The 26,537-nt window shown below is 40.0% G+C and overlaps 1 protein-coding gene across 3 annotated transcripts; it reads right to left on the bottom strand.

Annotated features, from left to right (window-relative positions):
* Positions 1-1,144: 1,144 nt before the first annotated feature.
* Positions 1,145-26,140, bottom strand: klf3 (Kruppel-like factor 3 (basic)). 3 transcript variants are annotated; one of them, XM_034188234.1, is made up of 6 exons: positions 25,925-26,140; positions 13,212-13,272; positions 12,251-12,839; positions 8,963-9,110; positions 5,932-6,098; positions 1,145-2,619 (listed from the first exon to the last, which is right to left on the bottom strand). In XM_034188234.1, exons 2-6 carry the CDS (start codon positions 13,251-13,253, stop codon positions 2,438-2,440), a joined length of 1,128 nt encoding a protein of 375 aa, XP_034044125.1. In that variant the 5' UTR covers positions 13,254-13,272; positions 25,925-26,140; the 3' UTR covers positions 1,145-2,437. The 3 variants fall into 3 exon arrangements, with proteins under 3 accessions (XP_034044125.1, XP_034044127.1, XP_034044126.1); XM_034188236.1 differs by lacking the exon at positions 25,925-26,140 and adding an exon at positions 20,845-20,865; XM_034188235.1 differs by lacking the exon at positions 25,925-26,140 and adding an exon at positions 16,193-16,241.
* Positions 26,141-26,537: the final 397 nt, after the last annotated feature.

Below are 26,537 nucleotides of genomic sequence, written 5' to 3'. Positions count from 1 at the left end.
ATGCATTATCATCTTGAAAAATGATTTCATCATCCCCAAACATCCTTTCAATTGATGGGATAAGAAAAGTGTCCAAAATATCAACGTAAACTTGTGCATTTATTGAAGATATCATGACAGTCATCTCCCCAGTGCCTTTACCTGACATGCAGCCCCATGTCATCAATGACTGTGGAAATTTACATGTTCTCTTCAGGCAGTCATCTTTATAAATCTCATTGGAACGGCACCAAACAAAAGTTCCAGCATCATCACCTTGCCCAATGCAGATTCGAGATTCATCACTGAATATGACTTTCATCCAGTCATCCACAGTCCATGATTGCTTTTCCTTAGCCCATTGTAACCTTGTTTTTTTCTGTTTAGGTGTTAATGATGGCTTTTGTTTAGCTTTTCTGTATGTAAATCCCATTTCCTTTAGGCGGTTTCTTACAGTTCGGTCACAGACGCTGACTCCAGTTTCCTCCCATTTGTTCCTCATTTGTTTTATTGTGCATTTTCGATTTTTGATACATACTGCTTTAAGTTTTCTGTCTTGACGCTTTGATGTCTTCCTTGGTCTACCAGTATGTTTGCCTTTAACCTTCCCATGTTGTTTGTATTTGGTCCAGAGTTTAGACACAGCTGACTGTGAACAACCATCATCTTTTGCAACATTGCGTGATGATTTACCCTCTTTTAAGAGTTTGATAATCCTCTCCTTTGTTTCAACTGACATCTCTCGTGTTGGAGCCATGATTCATGTCAGTCCACTTGGTGCAACAGCTCTCCAAGGTGTGATCACTCCTTTTTAGATGCAGACTAATGAGCAGATCTGATTTGATGCAGGTGTTAGTTTTGGGGATGAAAATGTACAGGGTGATTCCGTAATTTATTCCTCAGAATTGAGTGAGTCCATATTTTTTTTCCCTCTGCTTGGTCTAAAAAAGTAACGGTTACTGACTGCCACAATTTTTTTTTCCTGATTTCTTATAGTGTTTCTTAAAGCCAGAAAGTTGCCATTTGAAATGACTTTAGTTTTGTGTCATGTCTGTGATCTGCTTTTTTTCTACAAAATTAAACAACTGAATGAACATCCTCCGAGGCCGGTGATTCCATAATTATTGCCAGGGGTTTTATATGCACAGACAAAAATAAGATTTTGAGGATGTTTATCACAAATCTCCAACTATTAAAGATATAATTTTGTTTTTGTTTTCTTTTTTAAATGTGTTTTGGCACAACCTGATCCCTTTAAAGAGTTCTGTAGCAGAAGTGTACTTATACTTATGATATTCTGTTAGAGTCACACGGTAATATTGAGTACTGAAAAATAAATGGCGTTTAAGCTGAAAACAGACATTCTGTACAGCAGGCTGGAATACAACTCCTGAAAATAAAAAAATAACGGTTCACTTTTTGCACTTCGGTTTCCCCAGTATTAAAAGTGTCATAAAATAGAACAGGCCACCGGTGATACATCACAAATAACAAATTAGATACATAGCGTTTATATATAGGAACACGGTAAAACAAAAAATATTTAATTGCTTATGCCTTTAAACAAACATTTCCTCGCTCTACAACAAATGCCCCTGTGCAGAAACTTTCACATTTCTGAAATGAAAAGAAAACTTCACTCTGACAATTGATCAGACCCAATGTCGCCTTTCAACCCGAATAGCAAAAGCACAGAAGACTGAGGCTGAGCTGCTTTTATTAAGTGCATGTTTCTGCTTTGTGTGCGGTTAACTGTGCACGTGTACGATAAGAGAGAGAGCGTTAGCCAGCCGCCTTTTAAGACACTTCATGGTGTACGCTTGAGAGGCAGATGAGGTGTGTGGCCTGATATGGTGATGGAGAAGTTGGCGTTAGCTGTGTTATGAATATATACATTCTGAATTGTTCCCTTATTCAGAAAACAAGGGATTTTCACATTATATTAGCCTAGCTAGCAAGAAACCATGTCCACGGTCTTTGACATATAAGTGTGACGGCTTTATACATCAAGAAAAATACATGCAGAAAAATCAGCTCTTATAATTTGCCGGGGGGGGTTGAGCATGTTTGTATTTTATTAGTGCGGGTGTTGCTCAGTTCTTCAGCCACAAGAGCAAGCATTCTCAGGCCAGCTGAGATGCCCGAGCTCCTGTTCAGTAAGTGTCTTTGCACTTTTTGCAAGACAACATTTTGATCGTAAAGATCAGCTGATGAAACTAGCAGAGAGGTTAAGGCGCTGGAGAAAAAGAAGGGGAGGAGGATGCGGGATGTGACAGTTCATATTCAAACTAGTGAGTTCAAAGGGCCTTAAACTACACCCTGAGGAACATTTTCCCATCTCCCTGTCAGAGACCGAAGATCAACTCCCAAGTCAAAGTGGTAGAGTCCCACGCTGAAACCAGCACCGAGGTTCTTTCAAGTTGAGCTGCATTCAGTTAACAGCACCGGCAGTACCGCCTCACACCAGGAGGTGGCGCTTCTTGTGTAATGCCAGGTGGTCAGAGCGGGAGAAGCTGCGTTCACAGTCGGGGCACTGGAACGGTTTGACTCCTGTGTGCTTGCGGAAATGTCTTGTCAGCTCGTCTGAACGGGCGAACTTCCATGTGCAACCTTCCCACATGCACTTATAGGGTTTCTCACCTGAAAAGAGACAGAAGGAGACACGGTAAGAGGGGCATGTGGACACTGACAAGGTTCATACAGGAGGACAAACATATAAACACTGGAAAAGCAAAATATAGACTTGGGATCCGCAATGGTCATTGAAGGCAAACAGACTGCAAGTTTTCATTCCAACCAAACATCACACCCAACAGGAGGTCACCTGGCTGGCATCAAAGTCCAACTAAAGATGAATGAATCTATGTCAAATGGGAATAATTTTTCCCTGCTTATTTTTGACGGGGTCATATCATCCACCATCTCCTGGGGCAGGGGGCCCTGGCTGCAGATCCTTGGCTGCAGAAACCGTTGAGGTTTGCTTGTACCCCGTGATCAGTGGCAGCTACATTTCTCCCCCACAGACTATGGAGGGGTGTCAAGCTGCAGAATCCAGCTATGTAGCTACGAAGTTTATACAGACTTGGGGAGTAATGGAATACATGTAACGGCGTTACGTAATTAGGATACAAAAAAAAGGTAACTGTATTCCACTACAGTTACAGAAAAAAAAAGACCTTCAGATTACAGGTATATTTAGTAAAAATGGGGATTACAATTTTAATGAATTTTATGATATCTGTATATAATATTTTTTTTCTTTGAAACGAAAACGTCCCTTCATGGACAGCTACATGACGTCTCCTAACCGGGCAAAATATTGATGAAGTACCCGGATGTTAATGCATTTTTAATGGAGATCCGTGACTGGACACACTCAGAAAAATGCTCGCAAAATACATGTTAAAAAATGCCAGTTTGACCTGGATATTGAGCCAGTAAAATTAAATTACATTAAATTATGTCAGGAAAGTATTAAACTTACTCTGACACACACACACACATTCTCAAATATTAGTGTTGAAAGTTACACGGATCTGCGCTGTTCAAGCTGCTGAGCTGAGGCGTCCTGCTGCAGCTGCTGTTCAACGCAGCTCCTAAAACCATTACAATACATTTATATACATATTATATTTTTACACAATTATCCTTTATTGACCGAGTTTCATTCATGAAGTCAGTGGTGTGGGCACACATCTCTATGTGTGGGTGTGACTGTGAGCGGCACAGCGCGGGTCATTATAATCTCATTATTTTAAGGTGCAAATTAAAAAAATAAATAAATAAAAAAATCCAGTCTTGTCGAACAATTTTAATCACTAATGACAAGTATTTTAACAACATTGGTCTAGCAGTGGAAAATATCAACTAGACATAAGTGAAGAGTTAATGGTCCGTGTCATCAGGCGACACAGGTACGGCAGGAGACATACAGCTGTTTATCATCCAAATATCATGGACAAAGTGACAAGAAGAACCAAAACCACTTACTTATGGAAGGAAATATTGTCTCCCTTGTTCCTCCGTTTGTGGCATTACCAACATGCGCAGGTTTCCGGCATATTCCACCTGTTTCTTGAACTTCTATGCACGCAAATCACTAACTTGCCCGGAATTAAAATGGCGACCACGCCTCCTTACTGACAGTATTTACTTAATGGTTTTCATTATGCTGCTGTTCTTATTTTGAAAGTTCAATAAGTGGACTGATATGTTAAACATGGTGCGAATTTACTGAACAAGTAGTAGACTTTTTTTTTTGTTTTGTATATTGTTCTGCAAGCCACTTTTAATTACAAATTCATCCGCACACCGCCTGAGTTTTCATTATCCTTCATTTGTTTGGCATTTTTTGTTGAAAATTTAGCAGGTGAACACTGGGTGTGTTTAAAACAATATTGTGGCGCTCTTAATTCATAATGTGAAGTAAAACAGAGCATGCCATGTAAAAGAAACAGTTTTATTTTTGCTTAATAAACTGTACTATGTAGTCAAGACTATTTATATTTAGTTTCTTTTGTCTGTATTAGCATATTTGATAGTGGAGTAATCCAGAAGTAATTGAAAGTAATCAAATTACATTACCTTAATATTATGGTACTTGGATTATGTTACTGACTACATTTTTCAACAGGTAACTAGTAACTGTATCGGAATACATTTTTAAATTAACCCTCCCAACCCTGAGTTTATATATATATATATATATATATATATATATATATATATATATATATATATAAATAAACACGCCATTTATGGCCTAAATGTTGCTCTATCAGGAGTTAGAGCATGTGCAGTCATAGGACTTGCAGGGTGACATAATACCAAAACCACATTTCAGGTTAAAAAGTAAAATCATAAACTGATTTTGTTGACACCTTTAACTAAAAATTCTATGTAATATAGTGTTATAAGTAAAAGAGACTAAGAATCTCAAATCAGAAAAAGTTTGGACACAATGGAAAACACAAAAAAAAAAAAACAGTGATTCTTTGATTTCTGTTACACTATAGGCTTTATGAATTCAAGTACCGGGGCAGTGTGTCATGAACTTCACTTCATTTTTTAATATACATCTGTGCGAACAGCCTTTTGTGTGTGTGTACAATGTTCATGCAAGATATTGGACTTGGGAGGTTGGACGAAGTTGGACAACTGTCAAACGGAACACTGACGGTACAGGAATTATGCAAATGATGAGGAACCGTCAAGACACAAAGCAAAACGGAATACAGACGACTTTAATTTGTCGTCGGGATTCGTACAGGAACGAAGCTGGACGTCAGTTAAATTATGTCTCTGAAAGTAAAAGTAAGTCCAGATTTATTGTTTCATTTTGGCTTCAGTGTCCTTCATTAGTGCTGTGTGACTGGGGCTTCGTTGCTAGGAAAGTTCAGCAACAAAAATACCAACATTCTGAGCGCAATGAAGAACTTTTCACTATTATTTGATTTCTTTGGGTGACTGACATTGTTATTCAAGGATTCAAAAGGCAATTCCTACCGCCATACAACTCCAACCACACATGAGAAGTTTCTTGACAGTTCTTGTTATTGAAAGAAACCGCGTCTCCCTAACTGGATAGAGTTGTGACATCATCACGCATGCATGTAGGCGCTGTCTAGCGGGATCTTGAAAATCCCCCGTTGGAAACTAGCATTGGCGGAGGTTTGCGCTCTGTGAGGGCTGTGCTCTAGTTTTATTTGTTTTTGGAATGCCTGAAATTCAGGAATAAAGGTATATTAACAAATTAAGTTAAAAACACAAGACATGAAATATCTTGGGTTCATACTAACTGCAATGAAGTACATGTCAATTTCCATATTGTCCCAACATTTTCTGACTTGGGTTGCAGGATCTAAAGTAAGAACAATAATTTTTGCCGGGATGGAATTTTGCAGAAAGCTGGCCATCCGCGTCACATGATTGCTCATCCCTGATGCATCTCACCAGTATGAGTCCTGCGGTGAGCTTTGAGGTGGGAGCTCTTGGTGTAAACCTTATTGCAGCCTCCAAAATCACACCGGTGAATGCGACGCTTTTTCAGGGAGTCAGGAGAGTCAGCGGGCAGAGGATGCTTCGTGCCCGAGTGCACAATGACTGATGGGTTATTTCCCCTGAGAGAAAGAGAAAGAGAGAGAGGGCATTATTTGTCATTTCATTATTCGATTATTATTTATAATGCTGAATTTCACCAAGAGGAGGCGCTGTTGTTTAACACCAGTCACCACCAATGACGCCGGAATGCAAGTTTCAGAAGAAAGGAGCTGCTGCAATAACAACTATCTACCAGCAAGGAAGTTAAAAAAAAAAAACCCTCCCGTCTTTTCCAGTCTGCCACACCTTCACCTCTTCTCAGCTACAGTTTTATTCATCTTTCAACACTTCTTTCACTGAAACATTACGCAGCGTGTTTTACTGACACACGGGCCACAATAAGAGAAACCACACCTACAAGTTTAAAAAAAAAACAAAACAAAACAGTTTTTCTGTCTTTCAAATTTTGTTACATATCCAAGGCCGGGCACATTGGAGTGAATTAAACTAAATGACAAACTCAGTGGATTAGTACATTCTTATTGTTATTATTGCTATTGTTTACATATTAATTAAAAAACCTGTAGTTAAAATCATAAAGTAAAATCAAATCTCTACAATTTGACCTAAACTAAAATTGTTACTGTACTCTTTTACATTTCTTACTGAATTTAACTAAATTCCAGGTGATATTCAGTGGCTTCAAAATATTAATTTATCCACCTACTAACGTGTCTGAAGCCAAGCGACAAACTGATGATTTACTGATGCTCAGCTCTGATTTTTTTTTCTTATATTTTATTTAATATACATGAAGTTGTAGAAATTTGTTCCCACTTTGACATTACACACTTTAAAAAAATAAATAAATAAATAAATAACAGGCTTATTTTTATGTCATGAAAAACTGAATAAATAATTTACCCAGGGACACAAAAACATTTGCATATAATGATACTTTCATTAAACAATGTTCACAATATTAAAGATCATTTAAATTGTTTTCCTGATGCTGCTTCAGGCTCGATGGAATCTTTTTCATGATTTTCACAAAAATAAATTCATTTGAACAAATATAAAGTGAAAAAAGAGCAAAGCATCACATTCTATTAAAAAAAAAAGTTCTCAACAAGTGTACCCTGAAAATGCCCTGATGCTAAATAATCAAAATATAATATGCAGCAGAGCCCTACAGCTATGTATTGGGGTGTTTAAGCAAATAATAATAATAATAATAATAAAACGATTTAAGATGATGCAACACCTCAAAAAAAAAAAAAATCTAGATTGTGTAAAGCACTGAAAAGAGCGCAGGTGAGGCAGATATGTGCATATTAATGTTCTTTATTATTTTTATTGTTGTTGCCATAGGGTACACATAGTTATCTTAAAACTTTGTGTACGATTACAATGGAATCAATGCATTTCCAAAATAGTCTTTCCATTTTTTTTGTTTAAACAATAACTAAAACATCAAGATTCGAATAACTAAAAAACATTCAAACAAAGTCAGATTTGAATAATCTGATATAATTCAACCATCCTTTCCATTTTCTGTCAAATTATTTAGTTTCCATACGCACAACATAGGTCAATTTCTCCATCATATACTTCATGCATTACATCAAACCATTTTCTTTTTTGGGCGCTATAGATTTTAGCCAATTTCTTATAATTCCCCTTTTTCCTGCCAATAGCATGAATCTCAACATTTTAAAATTCAAGTTCTTTTGAATTTTAAAATTCAAATTCTTTTCCACCACTAGAATTTCAGCATTACACCTTTTCAGCAGGATAATGGATACACGCACATTATGACCATTTAAGGACAGACAGAGGACCGTTAGTAAAGATTTTCACTCTGACTACCCTATCCTCTTTGTTTATTTATTTATTTTTGGCGTGTTGGTGAATTTTGTTAAGGCAGAGCCAAGTTGTTGTGGAAGTGGAAATCTAAATGGAATAAATAAAGAGCAAAAGATGAGATTTTAAATTGTTGGTGTGCTGAGTCATTACGTTTCCCGTGTTAGAGTTAATCGAAAGGGTCAAACAAAAAGCAGTTGTCTTTCCACGCTGTTACTAAGGCATGCGTGTGTGTATATGTGGCGGTTGAGAGCAGGTGTCGGGTGTCAAAACATGAATCTTTCACAGATTACCTACACATAAAGGAATGTGCAAAAACCCCATAAGACACACACCAACACTCAGGCCGACACGCCACGACAGACGCTGAGGAAATGTGACTCCTTTAATCGTATGCACGTTTAGTTATACAAGCACATAACTATACTGTACGTGACAGCGTGTCAGAGTGACACCTGAGGACACACCCACCTCTCGTTAATGACTCAATTATTTTAGGTCAGGTAACATCCCGTAATGACAGAAATATTTGGGGCTGACAAAAGAATAAAATCCATGCACATTATGCAGATGCACAACAACACAAAAACAAGATCTGGCACCATTCCAGTCCTACCCCCAACCAATCTATAATTACCTCTTACAGGAAAACACTACAGAAGAGTCACATGGTGACAATGAGGAGGGAGGAGTGGAGGAAAATGATAGGACGATGGAAGGGAAAGGAAGAAGAGGGCAAAAGGCAGGAGATGAGGCGAGAAGGAAGAGGAACAGAACACTATCGAGACAGCAGCACGAAGGTGATAAGATGAAGAGGAGTGGCTGCAGGAATGAGAACTGGAACAAAGTAATAAAAAGGAAAGGTGGAACAAAAGAGTCAGGCACACCCACTGTTCATGACACAATGAAGCAAGAAGTGTTACATTACTGCTCGTTGTGTCGTCACTGTAGATGACGAACTCGTCTCAGTGCATCTTTTCAGAATGACAATATAAAACGCACCTTCACGTCATTTTCAGAAATGCCATGTGACCAGACATTTGGTCGGTTGTGTGTGTGTGTGTGTGTGTCTCTCACTCACTCGTACTCGTGCGATATCCTGATGACTGACGACGTCATCTCAAGGCTGCTGTGCGACTCGCGAGTGTGCTCGCTGGGATGTTCTGTTTTGATTGGCTTGTGCAGCATATGGGCGTCACCTCGTAGTTCCAGGGGTTTCGTAGAGAGTGCTGGGTAGACGTGAAATATACAAGTTAGAGGAGACACCATCACACTGTTCATACCCTAAATCTTAGCAAGAAAGAAAAACATGGAAGGTCCCAGATGGTGTTTTTTTGTTTTTAAATTGCATGTTTCTTGTGTGCACACAGCAAGAGTGATGTGTGCACGCTGTAACTGTGACACGTGCAGTCACTGTGATGTGTGTACACTGTATTCATTAAGCATACACACTCTAATGGTGACGCGTGCGCACCATATCCGTGACATGTACAGATCGTATCCGTGACGCGTGCAAACTGTAAATGTGACAGGCTGAATGTAAACACCTTACACGCGTTTGATCTGACAGCCTTCAGTGTCCTATTTATTGTTCCAACAGAACAAAAGTAGATTGCACATTTTACTACACCTTGTGTTTGCGCCCCCCCCCCCCCCCCAAACTACTATTTGTTCATGAATCACCATGTCATTTTTTGCTTCTTGTGACATAGCTGTTAATCTGCATTGTCCATTTCATGCATTGGAATATGATGATCAGATCATCCACGGGAGTCCAGTATAAATTAACTCTTGTGATTTGGAACTATACTATTAAACTGAAATGAATTAATTCTGGTGACTTGGCAAACTACATTAACTTAGGCCTATAAATAAATCAATGAGAATGTATTTTTTTTTTTACAAGAAAAGAAGTAACTTTCAAAGCCATGTCCAGTCATTCTCACTAAAAAAACAAAAAATATTCGGGAATCAAACACACGCCTATTGATAAACTTTGCACTTCCTGTAACTTCATGTATGTGCAGTTCATGACTAATCCAGTGTTTAGAGATCAGTGAATCCCAAATGAATTGAAACTGAGTATTACAAGAGGACACACTGTTTTTAGATCAATTTTTAAAAAAAGGGCTGCGTGTCATCATCTTCATGTGTGTCAGTGTTAATCACACGTATGGTGACCTCTGTGAATCTCTGACCTTCAGCTGACTAAAGAAAGTTTCCTCCTCTGAGAAACCAGCATGACTTCAAACAGAGGAAATGACAAGCACTTCCTCATTCACTGTGAAAACAGCAGAACATTTTAGAAAACTGGGCGTTTCTTTACTCTGAAAAACAGCCTGGAATTAAAAACCAAGACAAAGCATTCTTTCTGTTTAGAGAAAAAAAATGAAAGGAGTTGTAGCTCATGACAAACTGAATAATGGTTTATCAAAACCTTTTGCTTTCTTCCAACAGCCTCTCGACACATTTTCACCTCCCACAGCGACACCCACCTCACAATGCACGTCTAATGATAAATAATTTAAAAATTTCTTTGAGAACCCGCTTTATTCAGATTAACACATGAATAAATTCGTTCATTCATTATTTGAAACACTTCCTATATAAAGAGCACAGGCCAACACGAATGCACATATGAGGGACGACTGAGAAGTTTTGAGCCTGATCCAGAAATAGTAGGGCATGGTTCTCCATCTTTTGCATTCTGAAACACCAACATTTCTCAACACTGCACCCAGTGAGTCCAAACTTCACACATTCTTGGGAAATGTTGGTGTTTCAGAATGCCAAAGATGGAGAACCAAGCCTTACTATTTCTGTATCAGGCTCAAAACTTCTCAGTCGCCCCTCATACATGTATATTTGCACTGATTTTAACTGTTATCTTCTTCCTAAATAAACCTACATTTTCATACTGTGTACACAGTATATCTAAAGTTGTAAGTCTGCATTATAAATAGAGAACTGTGGAAAAAACTCGGGTGTTACTGCAAAACAGATGTTGTAATGTTTGCTTTTTCATTCATACTGTATGTCAATAAACTAACAAATCTGAAATTTCCAGTCATGTGAGCGATTTCAAATAAATAAAAATAGACAAAAAAAATCCCAGAATTTTTATATTTTGTTAAAAAAATAGTACACTTAAGAAGGCAATATACCTTTCAAGATCAGTGACTCCCAAAGTGTGGGATGGGGCCCCTTAATGGGCCAAAAAGGTACTGCAGGTGGGCCTTAAGAATTCATTAAAAATGATACATAAAACATTTTTGATTTTCAAATTTGTGATGAGGTTTAAAATAACCAAAAATATTTCTGATTATTTTTAAGATACAACCAGGAGTAATAAAACAAATACACTGGATTTAAATTCCTTGTAAATCTTCCTTTATCTGCCCTAGTTTAGCATCTATATATGGAATGACTTAATCTTTGTGTCATGTGTCCATCAAAATGGTGATTAAAGGTTTGGGCGGGCCTCAAATTTTGCAAAGTTGAATGCAGCATTCAAAAATTTTTGAATGGCTCTTCTAGATTATTTAAAAACTGATTACTTTGTAGGCTTGCAGCAAAACGCACAATTCCACAAAAACAGCAAGCGTGTTAATAATCAAATAGTCAAACATAATCATCATGATGTTACTGCAACACAATGGAGCAATTCACTCATACAAATTCAGTTTTACAGGTCAAGAGCCGCCACTCAAACGTATTTAGTCTTTAATGCTGTGTACCCAATAAAATATCTGATTTTAGAAATGCCCCCCCCCCCCACCACCCCCATTATTTTTTACAGCATGTTTATTTTATGAATATTTCAGAAATCAAGGCCAGGTATTTTGTACAGTGCTGCATTTGTGTTTTTGTTGGTATTTCCATGGAAGGAAGTGCAGCGAAACTGCAGAAGCAGTCATGTGACCGTACGTTCAGCGTGCTGCTCTGTGTGTACGTGACACTGAAGGCTTCGTGTCTTTAACGCTCTTCACTCCGGACCATGGTCAAACTTTCGAGTTTTGTTTTGACTGAGTTCTGAATATTTAACTACCTTTTGCATCACCCTGCTAACAGTCTAGCTAATATGTTACGGGACACGGTCGGAAACAGGAAGTCCTCGGTGGACTTAACTGACCTTTTCGTAAGAAGAAATGGATCTTTTTGTCAAATAACTCCCCACAGATGTATTCTGGTCCAGATCCAAACACAGATCCAGATTTGGGAAAGTTTAAATATGGACCCATATGATTGTGGCCCCACTTCATGCCTTTGATGAACACTTATTAAATTTTACAGATACATATATGTGTCATATTCATCATGTGTCCGCGGACAGACAGAAAACAGGAAGCTGTGTGGAATGGGGCCGAACCTGGCTTGTGCTCCCTGCTTCCTTGCTGCCGGTGCTGGTGATGATGCTGGTGGCTGTCGTCACTGGCGGCAGCGGCGTTTACCATCATCGGCTGGTGCAGATGGAGAGAGGACGGGTAGAGCACGGGCAGAGGCTGCAGCATGACTGGTGACAGCATGACCCCTGACCCCTGGATGACACTGGTGCTTGAGCCAATCAAAGGGGCCAGGACAGTCGGGTAAGGGAGAGAGGGAGTGGGTGGTGGGAGCGCATGGGAGGGTGAGGAGTGGAGCTGCAGTTGCGGAGGGGAACAGTGAGGGGAGGCGTGGCTGCCCAGACTGTATGGTGAGGGCGGGGAGCTACGGCAGGACGCTGGGGAAGAGGAAGAGGAGGAGGAGCAGGGAGGGGAGCGGGAAGAAGAGGTGGAGGAAGAGCGCTTGCTGACTGACAGGTCCACAGGCTCCAGCTGAGTGTGTGGGGGATTGCTGGGGGAGGGAGACTGGCCGAAATTGTGCATGTGGTTGGGGTGATAAAGGTGGGCGGTGCCTGCCAGGTGAGAAAAGATCACTCCGTAGGTCTCCGGGGTTTTCACCAATGACTGGTAGAGTGACTGGGAACGAGAAAGAGGAGAGAGAGGATGCAGGAGGAGGAAGCAGAAGCGGAGGTGAAACTCAAATTTCCGTTCTATGCAAACAACAGCCGAATAAGTTACACACAGTGGATAACCAGGCGTGTGTGTGTGTGTGTATGTATGTATATAACAGCCTGTCAGTGTGTGCAGTCTTTGTATGTAAATGTCCACTGTACAGAAGAGGAAGAGCCACACTGTGGGAACTCGTCCGTCTAGACACGTATACTTTGTGAACTGGTAAGTCAGATTTACTGTATAGTGTTAAGAAAACACGCTCAGGCTTGTGTTAGCTAAAACAAAACACACAAAAAAAAGACAAAAAGTGACGTTTACACAACACACGAGCCTTACCGTCTCCATGTCTGTCTTCAGAGGGTAATCATACATCAGCATGGCTGCACAGGCCAGGCTCCTGCAATGACACACACACACACACACACACACACACACACACACACACACACACACACACACACACACACACACACACACACACACACACACCAGCCGTTAACACAACACCACACTCAGGTCACACAGTTTTCATAACCGCTGCCAAGGAGGACATGGACACACGTGTCTGTCTGTTTGCTTGCCTGTTGGCACGATAACTCAAAACGTCATGAAAAGATTTCAACGAAACTGGGTGAGCAGGTTGATAACATTCTGGGAAATAAGTGCTTCACTTTTTGACGTGATCCAGAATATTTTTTGGAAGTCAGATCCAAGAAGAATTTTTGGCACATAGCAACATTTTAGTCAAATTGGCCATGAGAGGATGTTGATGAAACGTGGTGATCAGATGGATAATGTCAGAGAAAATCAGCGATTTTATTTAGAATTTGATCAGAGACATATACTCAACAAAAATATAAACACGCAACACTTTTGGTTTTGCTCCCATTTTGTATGAGATGAACTCAAAGATCTAAAACTTTTTCCACATACACAATATCACCATTTCCCTCAAATATTGTTCACAAACCAGTCTAAATCTGTGATAGTGAGCACTTCTCCTTTGCTGAGATAATCCATCCCACCTCACAGGTGTGCCATACCAAGATGCTGATTAGACACCATGATTAGTGCACAGGTGTGCCTTAGACTGTCCACAATAAAAGGCCACTCTGAAAGGTGCAGTTTTGTTTTATTGGGGGGGATACCAGTCAGTATCTGGTGTGACCACCATTTGCCTCATGCACTGCAACACATCTCCTTCGCATAGAGTTGAAGAGAACACCTCTCCAACGTGTCAAATGCCAGCGAATGTGAGCATTTGCCCACACAAGTCGGTTACGACGACGAACTGGAGTCAGGTCGAGACCCCCATGAGGACGACGAGCATGCAGAAGAGCTTCCCTGAGACGGTTTCTGACAGTTTGTGCAGAAATTCTTTGGTTATGCAAACCGATTGTTTCAGCAGCTGTCCGAGTGGCTGGTCTCAGACAATCTTGGAGGTGAACATGCTGGATGTGAAGGTCCTGGGCTGGTGTGGTTACACGTGGTCTGCGGTTGTGAGGCTGGTTGGATGTACTGCCAAATTCTCTGAAACGCCTTTGGAGACGGCTTATGGTAGAGAAATGAACATTCAATACACGAGGAACAGCTCTGGTTGACATTCCTGCTGTCAGCATGCCAATTGCATGCTCCCTCAAATCTTGCGACATCTGTGGCATTGTGCTGTGTGATAAAACTGCACCATTCAGAGTGGCCTTTTATTGTGGACAGTCTAAGGCACACCTGTGCACTAATCATGGTGTCTAATCAGCATCTTGGTATGGCACACCTGTGAGGTGGGATGGATTATCTCAGCAAAGGAGAAGTGCTCACTATCACAGATGTAGACTGGTTTGTGAACAATATTTGAGGGAAATGGTGATATTGTGTATGTGGAAAAAGTTTTAGATCTTTGAGTTCATCTCATACAAAATGGGAGCAAAACCAAAAGTGTTGCGTTTATATTTTTGTTGAGTATATTTTACATCCAGGATCTAGAACAGGGGTGGGCAATTAATTTTTACAAGGGGCCACATAGGGAACCTGAATTATGTCCAAGGGCCACACCATCGATAACTCGGCTGTCTCCCATTACAAATTTTACAAAACAAATTACCTATTTAACAGCTTTTATAGGTCATTTTTATTATTGTAATAATATGTAAATATTTAAATATACCTAAATAAACCTCTAATGATTTGCAACACACAAGCTTGACATTTTTAATATATGTAATAATAATCACAGACCTCATGAGGGCCGGACAGAGACATGCAAAGGGCCGCATGTGACCCACGGGCCGCAGTTTGCCCAGGTCTGATCTAGAAGAAAGTTTAAGCATTTAGGACCATGTGGCCTTGGGTGGAGGTATGCACTCTCTGAGTGCCTACTAGTTGTTTGTTGTTATAAGCAGGATTACACAAGAAGTAATGAACTGAGGTTCATGAAATGTTGCAAGTTTGGCTTTAAATTGCTTAACAGAGTACAGACTGTACATTTTAAAGACTGATTTAATGTTGCAAAAGTGTGTCAAGGTGGAGATACACAGTCTAATCTTCGCCAAAGATAAAGAACACTCAATCTTACAAAAACACAAAGGAAAAAAAAAATCTGCACTGAAAAATATAACAAAAAACAAAACAAAACAAAAAAAATTAAAAATTTATGTTGGCTGTAAATCAAAAGACAGGATGAATACAATGTTTTTCTTTACGCTTCATGTCAGTTTTTGCAAGAACTGTTTTTGTTTGTTTTTTTCTTTTATTATTGTTGGCAAATTAAAAAGTGTTACTTTGGACAAACTGTAACATGCATTTTTGCATTTGCTCAGCATGCCCTGAACATTATTAAATAAAGTTAAACCACACCATTTGAGGGGATAATCTATGTCTCTGTAACAGACAAGCGCAGTGATCTTTAGAACAAGACTCGATGAGGGTTTCGGTAACAAAAACGTCTGGAACGCGTGCGTGTGTGAGGCCAATCACATTCGGTAAATCACGGCCTGAAGCAGGGTGTCTGCAGGGTCATTCCGTCACCATCAGAAACACTTTCTGACATCCAATCTGTCAGTTTTCAGGAAACGAGAAGCGGTTTAACAGCGTGGGTGTCATCTAATAATCCCTCAGACGCTGCCACTGACAGTTTTATGGCCTGTTGTTTTATGAGTTCCTTCAGCCCCTTCCAGGTGTGATGCAGCTAGAGGAGCAACTGCCTGGTGACAAGACAATGCAGGACCTGATGACGCAGCTCGTGCACAGACACAAAATCCTCCTGAGGCCTGTTACACATTTGGGGTGAAAGCGTTTGAAATTTCAAAGGTGGTTCCAGTTACCTCAGCTTTGAATGGCCAGGTGCAGTTGCGATGACTCTATGTTCATTTATGAGCACGAATGGATGTGCATGTGCATGCACTCAAGAAGCACTGAGGTAACAACTGTCAAAGTGTGTACCCTCAGGGAGTCAGAGTGTGTGTGTCTGTGTGACCAGATTAAAGTCCACAGCAAAGTTAACCTTTAATTATTAACGAAGGGGCAGGAACACGGACGATCACACTGTGCCGTGCACGCAAACACATTGCCGCGCACACAAACACATCGCCTACATGGAAAGCAGACCGACAGCAGAGCAGGATGCTTGCTCGCTGGGTCAGGAAGGGTGTGAACATGACGACTGAAGCCTCACCCTTCAACTGGCTCCGAAAAAACAAAGTGTGTGTGTGTGTGTGTGTGCGCGCGTTCGTACAAATGTATCTGAGGGTGTTTTCCAATCCGGTTTTGTATTGTACTATAGTTCACCCTGAGGTCAAGCAGTTGTTCTATTGTGCTTATCGCCCGCATACACAGGCGACAATAAGAGCAGGTAAGAGTGAACAAACAGATTGTGAAACAGAAACACCAGAAAAGACGCGTCATTTCAGCTTGTCAAGTCTTGGATCTGGAACACACTTCAAAAGGTACACAAACAAAAGTGTGCAAATAATAATATAATTAGCAAATTAGCCTATTGTACAATGTTGGATCAATAATTCTACAAATGCACAAACATACAATGTTTTTTAACATATCCTTTTAGTCTATAAAAACTGATCGGAAGTCTAATGATTCATTATACTTGGAATACAGCAGTCATATTCTATAAAACTCACCCAGCATCTGCCAGAACTATGAAATTGTGTCTCCCAAAATTCTGGGAAACGGTTCATCTGGCCATGTGACATCATCATTCTGGTACAAATTCAAGATTAACCACTTCAGAGTGCTGTTGCACCAGTCTGCATTTTAATTAACAACACGTTCAGTCTGTTCATTTGCATCATGGGATCTGGCAACATTCCAGAATTGAAATTCACAGTCACCTGCTGCGTCAGTTCAGGCAGAGCGCTGATCTTGTAGCTTTTTGGCTAGTCTGCTTCATCTGTGCTTTGCAAATAACTTTGTTAATTGATTCACTCATCTGCTCACATGTAAATAATCACATTTTGTGATAAGTATCAGTGAGAGGACTAAAATGTGCTCATATTCAAGTGTAAAGTGCTCTATTTAATGTGTGTTTACACTCACTATCAGTTTCAAGTGCTGCAGTAGTAGCAGCAGCAGAAACTTGCTGTACTTCCCCCTAACCTCCTCGTTCTGTTAATTTTATTCTAGGGCCCTATCTTGAAATTCTTTGACACAGTCTGAAACACAAAAGTACAACTGAGGCATGTCTGCCCACACAATGCTATTTATGCAGCATGTTCAGTGTAAAAGGGAACTCCCACTAAGTCCACCAGTCCTAGTATTAAAGAGAATCATATGTTTTATTTTTGTAAATTGAACAAAACTTGACCTGGTTTGTTAGCTAGTTGAACGTATTACATTTATTTGTGAACTATAAAATCAGATTGGGGTTGTAATAAACTATATAATATAAAGAGGTTAGGACCAGTGGACACTAGAACTAGTGAACTCTCCCCCTGTGAAATGAGACACTAGGCACTGAGATTGAATGGTAAATGGACTACATTTATGTAGCGCTTTTCCATCTGCATCAGATGCTCAAAGTGCTTTACACATCAATGCCTCCATTTCTAACTGGAAATGTGCTCTGTGTGCACTGTCTGTGTGTAATGATGCAGACATGGAATCTCTGCTATAAACTGTGAAGAATAATCTGTTTTTATTTGGAGGATCTTAACTTCTACAGAGTATCACTCCTAAAAGCAGCGCTGGTGACACGTCTTGCCCTGTAAATGCATTAATAGAGCTGGATGTGATGCAGCAGTGTGTGTTGCTGCACCAAAACAAAATAAAATGTACAACAAAATCTAAATGAGACGTGCTGAGAAAATATATCAAACAGCAAGTACTGCAAATTGAAGAGGGCACTCAATAGAGTGCATTCCTGTGTCAGAGCATGACATGCCCTTCAACCACATTCACCCCAACCCATATTTCAAACCATAACCAGCTCAGATATACACGATTTTCACTCAGTTTCACAAAATCCACACATTATTAATATCCACAAAATACTACTACTTTAAAGACAAGCAAAAGTGGTCTTAGTGGCCACCAGGATCCTGTGATTAGCAACAAGTCATCATAAACTGCACGCAAACAAAAGGGCGACTTTACACGTGCCTGCCTGTACAAGCCCAGACACGCCCCACTGAGCCAACGCATGAGATAAAAACAACAACTGCAAATTATTATCTTAAAAGATAGCCACATTATCCAAAATTGGAGGCTTTCTGCTCCTCAACTATCCAAAACGTCCGAGCTGAGCTCCTCATTTGTAATTTAGGATCAAATTATATGCAATCGCCACGAGGGGGCGATAAAGACATTTTTCCAGCTCACATCCGAGGAGGCGGCATTCTGTCCATCTTCATTCAAACTGTGTTAAACACTCAAAATGAACAGAAGACATAATAAGGCAACATGACGGTCTAGATAGAGACAGTCACAGAAATAAGACACACTTTCCCTCGGGGTGTTTTAAAAATGAACAAATACAATGAGACCCAGAAAGTTCACACAATCACAGGAAAGAAAATCAGCTTCTTCCTACATAAAATGACCCGGAAAGTTGTGGTACATACAGTAGTGTTCATAATAATAGTAGTGCTGTGTGACTAAAAAGATTAATCCAGGTAAACAAGGTACCAGTAAATTCAGTAGATTCTCACAAATCCAACAAGACCAAGCATTCATGATATGCACACTTAAGGCTATGAAATTGGGCTATTAGTAAAAAAAAAAAAAAAAGTAGAAAAAAGGGTGTTCACAATAATAGTAGTGTGGCATTCAGTAAGTTCGTCAATTTTGTGGAACAAACAGGTGTGAATCAGGTGTCCCCTATTTAAGGATGAAGCCAGCACCTGTTGAACATGCTTTTCTCTTTGAAAGCCTGAGGAAAATGGGACGTTCAAGACATTGTTCAGAAGAACAGCATAGTTTGATTAAAAAGTTGATTGGAGAGGGGAAAACTTGTACACAAGTGCAAAAACTATAGGCTGTTCATCTACAATGATCTCCAATGTTTTAAAATGGACAAAAAAAAAAAAAAAAACACGTGGAAAAAACGGAAAACAACCATCAAAATGGATAGAAGAATAACCAAAATGGCAAAGGCTCACCCATTGATCAGCTCCAGGATGATCAAAGACAGTCTGGAGTTACCTGTAAGTGCTGTGACAGTTAGAAGATGCCTGTGTGAAGCTAATTTATTTGCAAGAATCCCCCCGCAAAGTCCCTCTGTTAAATCAAAGACATGTGCAGAAGAGGTTACAATTTGCCAAAGAACACATCAACTGGCCTAAAGAGAAATGGAGGAATATTTTGTGGACTGATGAGAGTAAAATTGTTCTTTTTGGGTCCAAGGGCCGTAGACAGTTTGTGAGACGACCCCCAAACTCTGGATTCAAGCCACAGTTCACAGTGAAGACAGTGAAGCATGGGGGTGCAAGCATCTTGATATGGGCATGTTTTACCTACTATGGTGTTGGGCCTATATATCGCATACCAGGTATCATGGATCAGCTTGGATATGTCAAAATACTTGAAGAGGTCATGTTGCCTTATGCTGAAGAAGACATGCCCTTGAAATGGGTGTTTCAACAAGACAATGACCCCAAGCACACTAGTAAATGAGCAAAATAATGGTTCCAAATCAACAAAATTAATGCCTCGCAGATGTGAAAAAAAAAAACATGAAAAACTGTGGTTATACAACTAAATACTAGTTTAGTGAATCACAGGATTGCTAAAAAAAGCAGTTTGAACATAATAGTTTTGAGTTTGTAGCATCAACAGCAGATGCTACTATTATTGTGAACACCCCCTTTTTCTACTTTTTTTTTTACTAATAGCCCAATTTCATGGATTAAGTCACATAGCACTACTATTATTCTGAACACTACTGTAAATGACAATCTACAGCTGGCGCTTTGTGAGTTACACTGAAAAATGATCAAGGTGGTTCTACTTTAAAAAAAAAAATTAAGTTCAGTTGCAGCATTTAAATGTGACCAAACTCAACTTCAAAATAGATGTTAAAGCAAAAGGTTACTAACTTGCTTTAATAACTTAACCTTTTACATTGAAACAAAACATATTTTGAAGTCGATTTTACCCCCTCCGCTTTAACCCTTTAATAGCCTCACATTTTTCAGTAGAAGGTAGTAGATAAAGATGCTCTACCTAATATTTGAGTTGAACTTAAGGATTTTTACAGTGCATAATCACTTTGATGAAGCAGTTGAAAGAATATAACCAGTCTTAACACATAAAACAATCATGTGATATATATCAGGAGAACACGAAAAAGCTGCATTTTATGCAAAAAAAGACATGTTGTGCAGAATCAGTCACAACATGAGTGCATTTGTCAGTTATTCAGTGAGAACTACAACAGCATCCTTAGCAAAAATAATCAAATTAATTGAAGAAAAAAGGTAGATAAGCTGTTAAAAATCACAGATATAATTAAAGTTATTAAGACCTTCATAATAAAATTACACTTTTCCCCCTTTGGATGCACTTGTTTGAGATGATAATCTGCAGAGATTACAAGGAGGTGAAACCTGTGCTTCTTCCTGCCGGAGACAAAAGTCAGCACACCTGCTGCACCTCTGAGTTTTTACAGGACCATCAAAGAACATTCCGTATTTAGATGCACAAACGCAAAACAAGAATGTTGTCTGCCATCTCTCTGGTCTCCTGGTTATGGTGTTGGGAATCTTTTTCACGCGTGCGTTCTAGATCTCTGTGTGCTCGGGTGCGTGCATGTCAAGAGTGGTCTGCAAATATTGTCCTTCTAGGTCAGTGGAACTACTGTGTACTCAACCCCAACCCACTCAGCAAACATGTCCCACACCAGTCCGCCCTCGGACTCATCTTCCCACGATGGTCCTCCAAACCTTCTCCCACATCGATCTCTGTGTTCCTTTCAGATGTTTTTTCCGCCTGCTCCTGCTATCTCTGCTCCGCCTGTTGGTTTATGAATGTATATATCTGAACCACGGGCCACCTCCTCCCTTTCTACTCTACAAATGACATGAAACAACATGACTGAAGGGAAAAATATTGTGGCTTGGAGTCTCTCGCTACTGACTCAACCACACATGTACTTGTTTCTGCAAGCTCGACAGAATGCACACACTAAATCACTGAGTGGCTAAATTATTACGGACACGCACGCACGCTTGGATGCAGACACAAGCTACGCTCACACACATATGGAGGCTGAGATGATGAGATCACCAGAAAGACCAGAAACCTCCAGACAACAGCTTTGTCCAAGAACATGCCGCAACAGACAGCAAGCCGCTCCACCACAGCCTTCACAGCTTATCCTTACGTTTTCTTTACTACCCATTTTCCAGCCATGTCACTTTCACCTTATGTTACTTTGCTGTTGACTGTTCTACTCTGTAACAGCAATACAAGAATGACAACAAATGAAGCACTCGAACCTCGGCACAGCTCACTGCATGCAGTGTGGAACTTAAAAAAAGCACCTTACGCAGCTCACCTCCTATTTTATGACACATTTATACACCAATGAATGCATCATCTACCTTCTCAGGTCCCGTGCAGTAAGTTTGTTTTCCACTCTTCAGTTCTTGGCTCTTACTCATTCGTATCCTTGTGCTTTTGTTTAAACCTCTGTATGCCCTCAAACCACCTCATATTTATAACCTGACGTTTCTTTTCAGGCTCCACAACCTGTTCCAGATTCACACTGATGACATTATTCAATGAACTGATTAGTCAATGAACCAAAAAAAATGCATCATAAAAGGAGTTATTTTCACATCACTACAACATGACACATTCCTGTTGCCTAAAATTGGAATTAAGTCATCTTATCACACCCCCTCTCCTTCTAAAAAGGAATATTCTCTACACATCATTCACAGATAGACCATGTAGGCGTAAGACAAGATCAACTTTATCCTGAAGGAAATTATTTTCTCTGTTCATTATGTATTCATCCTGCAGAAGGGGGAGGAATTATACAGTCTGATTACCACTGGTAGGAAAGACCTCCTGTGGCGTTCTGTGGTGCACCTCAGTGGTCTCAGTCTAAGGCTGAAGGTGCTCTGACAGGATGTCAGTGTGGCATGCGGGGGTGGGAGGTGGTGCCCAGGATGCTGAGCAGCTTCCTCAGCATCCTCCTCTCTCACACCTCCACCACAGACTCCAGCTCAACCTCCAGGATCAGTGGACAGAAACAATTTTGCACAATATGACCCTTTTAAACAAGATTTAATTGTGCACATAATCTGGTATTAAATTGTTCGAATATGTTCATTGTTTAAAATGCTCCAATCATGAATAGATGTTTTTAAATGACAAAATGATATGTGCTATAAGGTAAATGAGATCATCTGAGAAGGATAGAATGGTTTTGTGCTTTCAGGCTGACATAAATTTGGTTTAACAGTTTAAGTGTTTCTCCTGCAATGTTAAGCACTGCAAAAGTTGAGGCAAATTGCTGTTGACTGGATATTAGAAAACCAAATGAATATGGTTAGATTTTGGCCTGGCGTTTGGAGAAAAATGAAATTTCAGAATGTCTCTGCACCCCCTGCGAGAGATTAAATGATTAATTGTAAAAACAAACAATGTCAACTGAAAACAATCCTTATAGATACAGCCTCTTAGTTCACCCTCCTCCTTCTATAACCTGTATGCCCAAAACATTCATGCATGCACACGCACGTGTTCTCAGCTCCTCTGCTGCAGACTGTGGAGCCTGCAAGCCTCCGGAATGGGGGAGCCAGAGGGGGCCACCAGCAGGGGGAGAGGAAACAGGATCCGTCATCACACACATGCAACCATGGATGCATGCATTTAACACACACACACACACACACACACACATACATTACTTCTGACAGCTGCAGAGATAATATTAGAGTAAGTACACACCTCAAGTCACAAAAGCAAAGGTTTGAGGCTTTCCAGACAGCTGAGGACAGAGCAAAGGAGGATACGGCGCTGTCTGCCAAAAATGAGAGAAGCGGAAGCCCACAGAGTTTAGTCTGACTATTATTATTTCCACACTGTGTGATGGGTCGGGGGTGTAAAGAAGAGAAGCAGGAGGATGAGGGGAGTGCGTCCAAACAGGGGGTGCTGCTGCTGCTGCTGCTGCAGGGGGCCTGTGGTTTCCTGTCTTAACCCCCCCACCACCACCCTTGCGGCACCTCCATATCCAATGATGGGGGGGGGGTGCAAAGTAAACAGCTGCTCTAACCAAACTATGTCAAAATGGAAGTGGAAAGTACAAGAGAGAGACAGAAACAAGGAAGAAAATGAAGTGGGTTTCAACCAAAGTATGACAAAACTTCGGTGAACCTCAAACATGGGGAGAGAGGGGGGTAAGAAAGAGCTTCACAGGCCCTGCTGAGGTTGTGCACTAAAGTTGCAGCTTTTAAGTTTATGGCCATCTATGGATTGCAGTGTCCTTAATATCTAATGGAGGATCACCAACTGTTCCCCAAGCAGGAGCTTAATGTTTAGCTCTAATGTTCCCTGTGACATGCCCTTTGAGCAGTGTGTGTGTGTGTGTGTGTGTGTGTGTGTGTGTGTGTGTGTGTGTGTGTGTGTGTGTGTGTGTGTGTGTGTGTGTGTGTGTGTGTGTGTGTGTGTGTGTGTGTGTGTGTCGGCACACATTTTGTTCCACTAGATAACATCAGCATGTTGATTCAGGAAGAGAGGCATAGGGGTGGGTGGGGTGTTTGAGTGTGTAAACGTACATGTGAGTCGCCAATAATAAGGGAATAACAGCAAAGGAATAAAAGCGATGCACAACTTTATTCCCTCCTTTTTTTAGTTTTTAAGAGATAGACAGAAAGAGAGAAGTAGAAAGAAAGACAAAGAACAGGAGAGGTCACCCTCATTCCACCCATCCACCCCCACATCCCTCGCCCCCCACACACACTTTTGGCTCTAAACAGGATAAGAGCTTCATATGCCAAGTGGAATGTGTGACGCAAGGCTCAGCCTTGAAACAAAGCACAGGAAACAGAGGGAGAGAGAGAGAGAGAGAGAGATGTAGGACGTAGTGAAACCAGAAGACAGACAGAGGAGCTCAGGTGTGACCTTTGAGTTTCCATATGTGGGGACAAACGTTACTTTTTAGGGTTACGACTGGGCATCCAGTTGGAGGGATGGAATCCTGTACTGAAAATAAAATACAGGATTCTGAATGAAAAATAAACTTCCTTAGTATTCCTAATAATGTTTAATAAATATGGCATTTTGGTAAAAAGACATGAAGAATCAGTACCAACAAACATTACATAAACTCCTGGTTCCCAACCCGGGGTCTCCAAAGATCAACGGGTGGGGTGGGGGAGGGTGTTTCACAAGGTTTCGTCTGCTTAAAAGTTGTCAAAATTTGAAGTGTGCATGTCACATAAAGTCATAATAACTGCCCAACTTGCTGGATAATCAATAGTAATTATAAGATCGCTGTTTCTCTTTAAATACACCAATAGGTAGAAAACCTAAAAGTCAGATGTGTTAAAATTAACTTTAGTCAAAAACAACAAGAATGGATTGTTTTATTCTTTTGTGTATGTATGTGTGCGCACATAACCATTAACTTAAACATACCTGCCACCCGCCCTCGATTTAAACCTCGTAACTGATCACTTTTTAAATTATATAACTTGATCAGAAACTGAATTGAATCTCATTGATATCCTCCGTTAAGTGCCTGTAACATTCATAGACTGTATTGAAACATCCAGAAAGGGCTGCCAAATGTTATAGTCTACAATTCAGCCAGCAGGGGGAAGTAAAAATCCATAACAGAATTTAAAGTCTGGTGTTTAACGCTGATAACCCGGCAGTGGGGTCACTTTCAAAATGACTATATTACGTTCAACATACGTGCCAACATCATACAAAAATATGAGATAAAGCAGCGGTTAAGAGAATTGTGGCAAACAAACCAAAATACTTACAGTTTTATAGCTAATCTTCAGGAAATTAAATGATGTATTTACTCAATCTAGTTATATCAACCGGACCTACAAAAACTGGCAGTTTTAAACAGCAACTTTTATCAAATTGTAACAATTACATTAATTTGCTAAAATCTGCTTGACGTTTCATGAGCAATTTGCTTTAAACAAATTTAAACAACCCAGCTGTGTGAGACCAGTTGATAATAAATATAGCCTGTTATTTATTCATTTGAGTGTATAAACAGAATGAAATCTAACAAATTTTGACATGAAGTGAACATCTTATAAAATATAAAAAAAAACTGCTCCAGCTCAGAAAAATCTGAGAAAAGATTTACATTTCACAAACTGAACCTGGGTACTGACAAGTTTTAACTAAACACATTGATTAAAGCCAATCTGCTGACTAATTATTTATCTAAACCACATCCGAGTCAAGTCTGTAATGAACTTAAATATCATAATAATTAAAAACGGACCAGATAAGGTTCACGACACCTGATGTGAATAAAAACAGTCCAAAAAACAAACAAACAAACAAACAAAAAAAAAACAACTCACCAATATTCATTATTACAACGAGAACAAAGTCAAACTTACGTTCCTGAACGGCAAAAGCTGGTCCGAGGGTGAAGAGTTAAAACAATAAATAAATAAATGTCAGTTAGGAAATTCCGTGAAAAGGTGACGCAGCGGCGATTAAAACTCTCAGCGGCGTCACGTCTGGTTCGATAAAGACGATGGTTCGAGGACTAAAAGCACCACAAGACTTCCCCAAGTTACGAAACTCTCTCTGTCTTTCTCTCTGTTACATGATCTGTGACTTCTCCGTGGGGTCGGGCGGCTGGGCGGGGCCAGGGCGGGGCGGGGAGGGGCCAGGGCGGGGTGGTCCACAATGTGTGTGAGGGTGATTCTTAGACTACGGACACTTATTATGTCCTTTGATCATATTGTATGAGAAACAGAAAAAAGGGGAAATTTCACACTTTTATAGTTATCTTTACAATGAAAGTGTGTTAAGAACTTTGTTCTAGTAGTCTATGATGACTTTTTCACCTTTTTTCAGCATCATTATATGCAAATATTGCCGTTTTGTGCTTGTCCCACACCCAGACTTTTGATCTTCCATGATAAAAATGAATGGTAAAGAAACGTTTTTTCTAATGTTTTAAAATATATCTGAATAAAATATCAGTAAGATAATCAAAACATA

This window comes from Thalassophryne amazonica, chromosome 15, assembly GCF_902500255.1.
Source record: "Thalassophryne amazonica chromosome 15, fThaAma1.1, whole genome shotgun sequence".
NCBI classification, from domain to species: domain Eukaryota; kingdom Metazoa; phylum Chordata; class Actinopteri; order Batrachoidiformes; family Batrachoididae; genus Thalassophryne; species Thalassophryne amazonica.
The sequence above is the reverse complement of the archived record's forward strand: the minus strand, read 5'-3'. Positions and strand labels throughout refer to the sequence as shown.